The sequence below is a fragment of the Myxine glutinosa genome, chromosome 4 (genome assembly GCF_964187855.1).
Source record: "Myxine glutinosa chromosome 4, kmMyxGlut1.1, whole genome shotgun sequence".
Lineage (NCBI taxonomy): Eukaryota > Metazoa > Chordata > Myxini > Myxiniformes > Myxinidae > Myxine > Myxine glutinosa.
In genome coordinates, this window is record NC_136264.1 from 114,213,345 (window position 1) to 114,225,737 (window position 12,393).

General features: G+C 43.3%; 1 protein-coding gene across 1 annotated transcript in view; it reads left to right on the top strand.

Annotated features, from left to right (window-relative positions):
* Nucleotides 1-12,393, top strand: part of LOC144891797 (vezatin-like) — a 56,484-nt gene that overhangs the window by 25,848 nt on the left and 18,243 nt on the right. Inside the window, exons 2-3 of the mRNA XM_078776293.1 lie at nucleotides 413-471; nucleotides 2,341-2,669. Of these exons, the coding sequence (XP_078632419.1) occupies nucleotides 2,491-2,669 (179 nt within the window). The 5' untranslated portion in view covers nucleotides 413-471; nucleotides 2,341-2,490. The remainder of the gene's footprint in view (nucleotides 1-412; nucleotides 472-2,340; nucleotides 2,670-12,393) is intronic.

A 12,393-nucleotide genomic window follows, 5' to 3' on the forward strand; every position in this document is an offset into this window, starting at 1 on the left:
TATATACGTATATATACATATATATGATACATATACCCTATACACCTTACATATATATATATATATATATATATATATATATATATATATATATATACACACACACACACACACACGCTAGTGGAGTATGCTTACATGTTGTGCAATATTGGATCATGCTTCATAGCTTTATGATTATAGGCAAGCATCACCAACCTCCTGCTAGATTTTTTTTTTCGGACACGTTTACGGTTTTATAACGTAAATTTTCACAGATTTTTTTATTTCACAGTTTACAGTTATATAAATTACAATTTTAAAATGCTAAATATCCATTGTGGTTTTTTTTTTAATGGACACGTTTACGGTTTTTTTTTATGTAAAATTTCATTTATGGACCTATTTTTTGCAACGGTTCTGTGATTTTTCTCAGTGTATCAGCTTCGATGTCCGTCGGCACGCCAAAATTCAGCTTTCTACGACGCCCGGAAGGTACCAAACATAAATATCAGTCAGTCAGTGGTTATCAGAAAGAGCTTTATATATTAGATACATATTTGTTCTGTTGATTTCTTTGAGCCACCTGGTTCTGTTGATTTCCGAGGGATTAAAAGGTTAAATAAATGAGATATGCAATTGAGGTGTGGAGATATTTCAATAAAATAAAATGTGAATGTGATTTGAGAGTGTTATGTAGGCTGAATATAGTTGTTCCATCATTTGAAACCTTAACTCTATCATCCAATCCAAAACCTTAACTCTATCAAACCTTAACTCTAGCAGGACGGAATTCTTTCCATGACGTCACTTTCGAAGGTCGGGACTAATTCACATCTTCACAAGCTTATTGTTGGTATTTGGATTTTGGAAAATTGTTTTTTTGGAAAATGCAATATTTCTACAATCGTATGGAGAGCGTGCAGTGAGGCTAATGAACATAAAGTGATGACGCTGTAGCAAGTGTAGCATTATGACATAAACTTAATATTTGTTTTGGAACTCTACGGAGATTCTTAATCTACTTTAAGGCGTCAATTAACTTTGAGTACCCCGAACAACTCATTAAACATTTGGAAAGATCTTGGTCGGCTATACAAGGAAGTATAGACACAACATGAGGCCTTTTGCCCAATCACACCTAAGTGGGGCTAAATCCCTTCCACATCACCTGACATCTATACACAGTATTTACCTTAATTTTGTTGGCTCTTGGTTGACGTGATACCAGACCATGTGCCTACTCTTACAAAAGACATTGTGGGTTCTTTCATGTGGACGTTAAATCGTGGCTGGAACAGCTATAGTTCAATGTCCTCCAAGAATGGCATGCTCCCTGATGCAGCATCCACTGATGGTATTGTTCTAGAACCATAGTTTTGGTCAAACTATGGTGTATTTCATTCCATCGATGATTGATGCATGATCAAACAGCTTAATGGTGAGAATGCTATAATTTGATCTTTGTGCAGTTACTTTCTGCCATGTTCGTCTGGATGACATTGAGGAAAAAAATACGCATTCTTCTTTTTCATAGTTGTTTTTTTTTCCCAGGCTCTTATTTCGTTCCAATGCCAGAATAACTTCATTCAGAAGGAAATATTCGACGGTTCAAGGCCCTTCATGGTTGCGTGGCAAAGGAATGACTTAGAAATGCTTGTGGTATCAAACGACCAGAGAGGCTAAAATTATCCCAGTCACTTGCCCATGTGGGAATTCCAAAATAGCCTGCCTGACATAACACCCTAACATCCTCGAATCTACCACTCCTTCAGTGATCCCTCCATACTGATCTCCAATCATCATGTCTCCTCCAGCCTTTGTCTGCATCCCACACAACTCCATTTGTCATAACGCATACATTTATCATGAAAACAGTATATTCCACTTTACCCTGCCATCAAGCACTTCCTATATGGTTTATGATCAACAATAGGAGTAAATTGTAGTTTTGGGGGAGAAGGGGGACAATGAGTGGATATAAACAGGAATGAGTGTGAGGATAATGTGACCAAAAGGCTAAAAGTAAAATTTCAATAAAATGACGAGTGTGTTTTCGTCACGTGATTCAATGTTTATAAAAAAGCTGAAAACAATATAAAGAACTCCACATGTTATGAAGTTTTTCTTATCTTCTGTTTTGTTATTGTGGACTTTAGTTTTTGGGAAATGTCTCCTTGATGTCACCCGGCGTTAAATGCCTTGCATTTCCAAGGACGCTCTCTCCGTATTATCCGGAGAAGTTTCCAACACACTTGCTTGATATATGTATGAGGATTGTTGTTACAAAATGCCATCTTGCTGGACAAGATTTCGCCCTTTCATGTACAATAATTGTTTCTCTCTGAAATGTCACCATCCCAGGTCTTGCGTCAGCTTTACCTTGCACAGGCCTCGGAGTACCTACGCCATCTCGCCCTGCTACTTTTCATCATTCCGTCTTCCCTGGCTTTCCACCAGTACTGCCTGCCTCGACTTCTATTTGACCTCATACCTGGCCCGGCTCCGACAGTGATGGCTGCTCATCAGAGCCTGGACTGTGATTACGAGCGTGAGAGACGACGTTGGACTCGGCGTTTGACTCTAGCATCTGCACAGAAAGGTGCTGAGAGAATGAAGCAACATGGAGAGCAGTTTCTCTTGGCTTCTGCATTGAGAAGCCTCCAGCATCATTTGGCTGCCGCAGCGCAATGGTTTGTTTTTCTCACAGTGATCAAGTTTCCTCATTGCTCAATCTATTGTTGTGTCACAATATCTCGTGGGCCCTATGGGTGGCCATTGGAATTCCCTTACATTAAAATATGTCATAATACTACAGACTTGGCATTTAATATGGAATTTTTTTTTTTCTTGACTTGGGTTTACTTTCTTAACTCAGTATATCAATCTGGTGAGTTTCTTTTACACTTTGGTGATTTATTTGTTAAAAGAACCATGTCACTGATTGTCTGTCGCAGCAAGAAGTCTACAACAGGATTTGTTTTTTTTTTTTTTTTTTTTTTTTTTTTGTATACAAGATCGAGGCTCGTGAAAGAGCGAACATTAATCACACAGAAAGACAAACCGACACATAAAACATATAACATCGGGAGCGGTAGACAAGATGGGGAGAGAGGGGGAAGGACACAAACACAACATTTGAGAGCAGGGACCGAGAGACATGGAGACATCGAGAGATCTGAGAGAGGGCGACGGCTTTGGGGGGGGGGGGCATGGGAAGGGGGCGGTGGGAGAGGTATAAAACATATGGACACTGCCAGGACTTCCAGGAAAGAAGTTGGAATTTCAAACAAGGTGGATCTGGGGTGAATTAGCGGGGGTAGAAAAGATCAAGGTTTTGGATGGGGGAAGATAAGAGATGGTGGTGAACAGCTGTTTTAAAGACCTGGAGGGAGGAGTGGGATTGAAGGGAGTGAGGGAGTTTGTTCCAGAGGCGGGAGAAAAGAGGAATGAAAGAGTGAAGGTGAGCAGAGAGCCGAGATTTCGGCAGTTTAACCATCAGAGGGTTGCTGTCAGATCTTGTGCGACCTGTAGGAATATTTGGGGGACAGAGCACAGAGAGAGCTGGGGGTGCAAGGCCGGAGAGGAGTCGGTAGAAGACAGAAAGACCACCTACCTGCCTGCGGTGAGTGAGTGAAAGGCCCTCAGAGATAGCTTCATCGCGGGAGATTCCAATAATTCTGAAAGCTTTGGTTTCAACAGCGTGAAGCCGAGCTAGGTGTGAGGCAGGAGCACCGGCCCATAGGGGAGAACAGTATTCCATTGAGCTGCGGATGAAAGCCTTGTATGTGGTGAGGAGCTCAGGTGTGTCGAGGAAGGACTTCACACGACGGAGGATGCCCAGTCGGCGACTGGCTTTGGAGGCCAGCTTGGAAATGTGGTTTTCCCAAGAAAGATCATGGCAGATAGTGAGACCCAAAATCTTGAGCGACAGAACTTCTTGGAGAGGATTGTTGAGAAAGTAGATGGGAGGGTTGTCCAGTCGATCTTTTCGGAGAGACATAGTAAGAGTGTGAGATTTGTCAGGATTGAAAGACATGTTCCACTTGTTTGACCAGTCTGTGATTTTGTCCAGGTCTTCAGAGAGTGAGGAGGCAGCAGACTGCCGATCTGAGGGAAGAGGAATGGAGCGGCAGAGAGTGGAGTCATCAGCAAAGAGATAGAGAGGATTTTCGAGAGAGTCAGAGAGATCATTGATGAAGACCAGAAAAAGCACGGGGCCCAGAACACTGCCTTGGGGAACTCCAGCCTGAACAGGAAGAGGAGATGCGAGAAACCCATTCAGGGCCACACGTTGACGACGACTAGAGAGGAAGTCCGCCAGCCATGCGTGGAGATTTCCATGGATACCAAAGGAGGAGAGTTTGGTGAGCAGAGCGGGGTGCCAGACCGTGTCGAAGGCACGTGATATGTCGAGGGAGACAGCTCTAATTTCCTGTTTGGCATTGAGGACCTCCATCCATTGTTGAGACAGCAGAAGCAGCATGTCCAGAGTAGAGTGACCTGGTCTGAAACCAAATTGATGATCAGAGATCAAGCCATTGGAGAAGAGGAAAGATTTCATATCCGAAGCAATGATGGATTCCATGACTTTGCTGATAATTGGGAGAAGGCTGATTGGTCTGTAGTTGCTAGGATCTGTTTTTGCACCTTTTTTGTGCAAAGCGGTGATGTTGGCTGATTTCCAAGCAGATGGCAGTTGACCTTGAGCAAAAGAGAGGGTGAAGAGAACAGAGAGAGGGTGAGATAGAGCAGCAGAGCAGGATTTTAGGACCCGTGGGCTGATGCCGTCGGGTCCAGTTGCAGAATCAGAGTCGAGGGTTGACAGAAACTTTTCCACCTTGTCAGGAGGAAAGGACACGGAGTCCAGGAGCAGCAGGGTACGACTGGGTATGGTGGGTACAGAGAGGGATGGGTTTGGGACACAAGATTTAGAGGCAAACACAGAGTTGAGGCATTCAGCTTTTTCACGTGCGGAGTCAGCTGTGTAGCCGTTTGAGGTAAGGGAGGGGATGGAGGGGGAACAAACACCAGAAACGGATTTGACCAGACGCCACCAGGATTTGGAAGAGGGAGACAGATAAGAGAGTTCGGTCTTGAGAACGGAGAGATATTGTTTCCTGGCTCTCCTGAGGGTGGACACACACTTGTTTCGGGCTTTGTGAAAGGAAATGAGATTTCCTTCCGTTGGATTTGCTTTCCAGGAGACGAAGGCAAGTTGTTTCTGGGCAACAGCCTCACCACAAGATTCCGTGTACCATGGACGGGAGGAAGGGTATGACAACTGAAGACGAGATGGGATAAATCTGTGCATGAGAGAGAGCAATTTACTTTGGAAGAATTCCCAGAATGAGTTGATGTCAGAGGTGGTAGAGATGGGAGACCAGTCCAGATGATTGATGGCTGCTTGAAGACCGTGCCAGTTGGCCTGAGTGAAATGCCAGACTCGTCGACGCTGAGCAGGCTCCCTGAGGATGGTCAGAGAGATGTCCACTTTAACAAGGACATGATCAGATGATCCGATCGGAGCAGAAGAAGAGCAGCAGACATTTTCAGGGAAGTTAGTCATAACCAAGTCCAGAAGAGAAGATGTTCCGTTGACTGAGATCCGGGTCGGGAAATTGACAGATTGTGTCAGTCCCAGTGAGTCGCAGAAGTCCTTTGCTGAAGAGCCATGGCTGGTGAGAGAGGTACCCACACCCAGCCAACTGGCATGGTGACAATTGAAATCACCACATATGAGGAAGAGAGAGTTGGGATGAGTAGATAGAAGTTGGTCCATATCATCAGACAGCGAGATGTAGATGGAGTCATCACTGTTTGGTGGACGGTACAACACACATATGAACAAGAGGTGGGAGCGAAGGGGAAGCCGTAGCCAGAGGTATTCCTGGGGGTGAGGTGGAGAGAGTGCAGTGCAGGGCGAGTGAGGAAGAGAGTTTTTGATAAAGATAGCAACCCCACCTCCAGGACGAGGCTCAGGTCTATCATACCGGAGGAGGGAGTAGCCCGGGAGAGATACTATGGAATCAGAGACATCATAAAGGAGGAAAGTTTCTGTTAAGCAGATCACGTCTGGTTTGACAGAAGCAACCTGTATGGAGAGATCAGTTAAGTTTGAACGAAGGCCCCGGATGTTTGAGGTCCATACCGTTAATGAAGAGGAAGGGGGAGCATCAGATACAGAACAGGGGGGAGGAGGGGTAGGGTAAGATGTGGAAGAGGTGGAAGAGATAGGGAGAGCTGTTGAAGGTGTGTCAGAGATTTCAGAATAGCTCGGAGAAAGCGAAGGATGGGGCGGACAAAAGGTTTGATGGTGATTGGGTGAGCCACAATGAGGTGTTATTTGAGGAGGGGGAAGAGCGAGGCAGAAGGTTGGGGGAGATGGAGGTGAGAGTTTGAAGGGGGAAGAAGCGGGGAGGACGCTTTGAGGAGGGGGAGTGAGAGGGGGGAAATTGAGAAGCAATGAGGGTGGGGAGATTTGAAGGGGAGGGGTGAGGGGGGAGTTTGGGAGGGAAGGGACAAGGGGAGGGATTTGAAAGGGATGGGATATGGGGGAGATTTGGAGGGGAGGGGTGAGGCAGGAGTCTAGGAGGGGAGGGGCGAGGGGGCGTCTTGGCGGGGAGGGGTGAGGGGGTAGTTTAGGAGGGAGGGGGCAAGGGGGGAGATTTGAAAGGGATGGGTGATGGGGAAGATTTGGAGGGGAGGGGTGATGGGGAAGATTTGGAGGGGAGGGGTTATGGGGAAGATTTGGAGGGGAGGGGTGAGATTGGATTTTTGAAAGTGTACGATTTATGGGAAACGAACATTTATTGCAAAATGAGTTTCTTGTGACCTCCGAGTTAAAAATACGTTTAAGGACGCTGGATGGAGGATGGAGTGCAGGAGAGTTTAGGGAATGTAGAAAAAAGGCACTATAGGAGATGGATATTTTTTTTGGGATGAATTGATTTGGTGAGCAAGTCGAAAGCAGCCTTTTAAAGAAGAAGAAGAAAAAGGTGTTATAAAATATGACGTAATACATAACTTGAGGGGAAAGTGTAAACATTGAAGGTTAATGAGTGAAAACTATCTGGGGAAATGGGGGAGAAACACGTGGTCGAAGAACGAACGAACGAATAAGAATGAATAAACGAATGAGAACAGAGAAGGAAATGTCTTTTTTTTTTTTTCTTTTTTTTTTTTTTTGAGTTGAGATTTACACAAGGAAGCCTGGGAATCGGTGAAAAGCCTGGGAATACAGAGAACGAAAGTTATTGGATCACAAACGACAGACCGCTGAGAGAAAAACAAAGCCTCAAGGTTGTACAGTGCACACTGTACAAGGCCTCAAGACACGACACGGCAAACAGACGATCAATTTATGAAAGATAAACACCGAGAAACAACCAAAGTTGCACACAATAACTTCACACAACGAAAGATAAATACAGTTTCGACAAAATACAATTGTGAACAGACTTAACTTCGAAAAACGTGGAGACCGTGTGGAGCTTCGAAAATCCCTCCCACCGTCTCCGAGATCTCGCGAGATCTCCTCAATTGTATATTGTGATAGTGTTGTGATAGGATTATAGGATTATTAGGTGATATTATTATGTATTATTATTATTATGATATATTATTATGTGATAGGATTATTGTGATAGGATTATATCACAGGTGGCGTGGCAAAATGTACGGACAGGTGCATTTGATGATTGGCTTCACAGTCGGGTATACAAGGGTTGTTGTGTTCTGTATTAGTGGAAAACAACTGCTGCACGTCTCCAAAAGATATTGCCGCTTCCTCTGGAGATGGTCCATCAACTCGACAATGCTGTTTGTCATGGAGTGGTGGCTTTACGAAATTACGGCATGCAACAGCGTGCTATTGCTCGGCAGTATGGCATCACTCAAGGTCAGGTGTCAAAGATCCTGAAACGAAATGCTCAGAGGGGTGTCCCTACTCCAATACCGAGGCCAGGACGTCCCCGCAGAACCACAAGGAGGGATGATCGCCAACTGCACCGGTTAGTCCGCAATGGCCATACCAAGTCAGCTAATCGGCTTAGGGCTGAGTGGCAGCAACTGACAAATGTGCCTGTATCCAGAAGGCTAGTCAACAAACGACTGGTTCAAGCAGGCTATCGTGCCAGGCGTCCCCTGAGAAAGCCACGCCTGACCAGACAACACCACCAGCGCCGATTGCAGTCGGCCAGAGAGCACCGTCAATGGCAGCCAGGACACTGGAATCACGTGATCTTCAGTGACGAGTCTAGATTTCTGGTCTATCGTCAAGATGGCCGCGTCCGAGTGCGCAGACAAGTGCATGAAGCCGACAACAAAGATTTTATAGTGCCAAAAGTCCAAGCTGGAGGTGTTGGGGTGACCGTTTGGGCTGCTTTTCATGCAGGGGGCAAAACTGACCTGGTTGTTCTGAATGGAAACCTGAACGAGTTCAAGTACAGGGCCATTCTGGAAGAAACATTGCTTCCATTTGCTCGTGCAGCCTTTCGAGGAAATTTGTCTTCCAAGATGACAATGCACGGCCTCATCGTGCTCGCTTGATCCAACACTTTCTTGCTGACCATGGTGTAGAGCATATGGAGTGGCCTGCCATGTCCCCGGATATGAATCCGATAGAGAACTTGTGGGCAGAATTAACGCGTCAAATCGACCACTTGGACCAGCAGCCGACCTCTGTGCGTGAATTGCAGCAGGCTATTGTCACTGCATGGCAAGCGATTCCTGTCCAAACCTTGGCAAATCTCGTGAACAGCATGCCTCAACGTGTACGTGCTCTCCTGAATGCTCGTGGGGGTTACACGAAGTACTGAACTGGAATTTTACTGTCCGTAATCCCATTCGTAATTTAACTTTTGTTTTGTTCAAAAAAAAATTGGCTAATGTGCAAAATAAAGAGATACTTCTGGAAAACGTACAGAAGTTTAACACAGTACTGTCCATGAATTGAGTTCGATATCAGTTTACATCACTTTCAAGGATCAATTTATTTGTTTCGAAATGTCAAATGTGGTTTTTGTTTATTTTAAAGGTCACATTAACAAAATCTAGAATAATTTCAACATAATTCCAATGAACTTTTGGTTCTAAGACATCTTGAAAAGTAAGTTCACCCCCACAAAAAAAATAATCCATATTAAATGCCAAGTCGTATATATTAATGAGCTTGTACTGCCATCTATGCAGCCATTATGTGATGAATTGGATCCTTGTTTAAGGAGATGTCGTAATGTTTTATTTGTGTGTATATATATATCTTCAGATGCATCGCGCTGCCGAAGCAGCTTCTTGACTGTTGGGCATAATCCTGGCCGGGGAGTCACTCCTACGCAGGACACTATATATATATATATATGTCGTAATGTATCTATATTATAATAGCCGTAGATGATTCTGTCTGTCTGTCTGTCTATCTGTTGGGTGTCTGTCCGGGGTGTGGCTTACTCGGTTTGCAGAGTAGCTCCACCCATTCTGGGAGTGGCTATAAACAAATATCCACCATTTTATTAACTCGCATAGCTTTGAGTCCTGTTTTGTAGGCCCGTGGTGTCTTGCTCTCCCCCAGTTTTATTTCAAATCAAATTCGATAAATCATTTCATTTTTCACAGTCGCTAACATAGTTTTAGACTCGGTTGAAAAAAAACGGGAAGAAAATCCGATGAAAGTTGCCGTTTATAGAACGAAATGAATTCTCAAAGGCCTGTAACTTCAAGGCCATTGAGTCTCTCTCACGCCTTTATCTCCAATCTAACTCACCATATGATTTCATTTTTATCGATGGTTTTACTTTTAGACTCGGTGTCAGCAATAATTGAGAACAATCCACACACGCGGGAAAATGCAGAGATATATTTTTTAAAATCGCGTCATGGTGTATCATACACCGCCCAACATGACACCGCCGGCAATGTGTCGATATATATTAAAAATTCGCTTTTGCTTTTCCGTTATGATATATTACTATTTCGTTTGATGATAGTCGTCACAAAAACGTCAACAATGATGCCGACATATATTTCTTCGTTTTTATTTCATTCAACATATTAGCCGGAAGTAAAATATGTTTCAGGAAATTACCGAGAGATATTTCTTCGTTTTTTTTATTAGTTATGTGCGCATACACTTTAAATAGGTTTATTTGAAATCTTTAATTTTCCACAAACATTCCACACACGTGGGAAAATGCAGAGATATATTTTTAAAAATCGCGTCATGGTGTATCATACACCGCCCAACATGACACCGACGGCAATGTGTCGATATCTATTTTAAATTCGATATATCATTTCATTTTTCACAGTCGCTAACATAGTTTTAGACTCGGTTGAAAAAAAACGAGAAGAAAATCCGATGAAAGTTGCCGTTTATAGAACGAAATGAATTCTCAAATGCCTGTAACTTCAAGGCCATTGAGTCTCTCTCACGCCTTTATCTCCAATATAACTCACCATCATGGTTTTAGACTCGGTGTCAGCAACGCGGGAAAACGCAGAGATATATTTTTTAAAATACACCATATCACCGCCCAACAGCCAACAAGTATCATACACCGCCCAACATGACACAGACGTCAACATTTCGACATTATCGCTTTTTCTTTAAACCGAGCCGAACCGAATAAACCGAGTGAATTCACCGTTTACCTTTGATGCCAGTCGTCACAAAACGACATATATTTCTTCGTTTTTATTTCATTCAACATTTTTAGCCGGAAGTAAAATTACCGAGAAATTACCGAGTTCAGGAAATTACCGAGACATATTTCTTCGTTTTTTTATTTATTAGTTATTTGCGCATACACTTTAAATAGGTCTATTTGAAATATTAAATTTTCACAATGTAATTTACTTGCCATTTGTCATTTGATAATTATGAGACACTTCCTATTGAGGATCGTGACAATTCATGCGGTGCGTGAAACTTCCATTTCCAAAATGGATGAGACGCTCGATGAAGAACGCAGACTTGAACAGGATGTAGCAAGAAAACGAATGAGACGGGCGAACGAGTCCATCGACGAACGTCAATGCAAACTTGCGGGGTCACCCGTGGGAATCCCACGGGCATGGATGTGTGTGACATTTCGACATATTGAGTTAGATGCTGCACATTCATTTTTACAAAATGGTTACTGGCAAGTCATCAGATCCAGAAATGGTGTCATGAACACAATTTATTTACGCGCAAGCACGAAAGCAAGACGGGCCGATTTCCGATTCCGACGGGCCGACGGGCGAGATGGGCCGATTTGGAGCAAGAAAAAGAACGAGACGGGAGAAAAACGAGAGAAACGAGACGGGGAAAGCCGATTGGAGAGGCGAGTGAGGCGCGATTGGAGAGGAGTGTGAGGCGCGATTGGAGAGGAGTGTGAGGCGCGATTGGAGAGGAGTGTGAGGCACGATTGGAGAGGAGTGATTGGAGGGGAGTGTGAGGCGCGATTGGAGAGGAGTGTGAGGTGCGATTGGAGAGGAGTGTGAGGCGTGATTGGAGAGGAGTGTGAGGCGCGATTGGAGAGGAGTGTGAGGCGCGATTGGAGAGGCGTGTGAGGGATTGGAGAGGAGAGGAGTGTGAGGGATTGGAGAGGTGAGGGATTGGAAAGGAGAGGGATGTGAGGGTTTGGAGAGGAGAGGAGTGCTAGGTGGAGACAGGAGAGTGTCAGGTGGAGAGGAGTGAGGGGTCACATATTATGTGAAATAAATAAAGTGTTCATCACACCATTTCTGGATCTGATGACTTGCCAGTAACCATTTTGTAAAAATGAATGTGCAGCATCTAACTCAATATGTCGAAATGTCACACACATCCATGCCCGTGGGATTCCCACGGGTGACCCCGCTAGTATATATATACTGGGTGCGTAATGTGTATATATATATATATATATATATATATATACATATATATATATATATATATATATATATATATATATATATATATATATATATATATATATATATATATATATATATATATATATATATATATATATATATATATATATATATACACACACATAAATATATATATATATATATATATATATATATATATATATATATATATATATATACACAAAGAATTAAGTTAAGCACCCCTACACAACGAATTAAGGTAAGCACCCCCTAATATATATTCTTTGTGTATATGTATACATTGGCATATATTCTAAGGTATGTGAGATCAAATAATGATTGGTATGACATTAGCAATTATCCATTGATGAAATTGAGTGATCAAAGTGAATAAGAGTGATTGGTTGAGTCAGTGATCCGATCACGTGGGTCCTACACACGTTATTGACGCAAAGATCGCTAGAGGTCTTCTCAGAACAATGACTGTACGTTAGAAAACATAAACGTCATCCACACTGTCCGTGATGGACCTATAGCTCCATACTTAAATTGAGG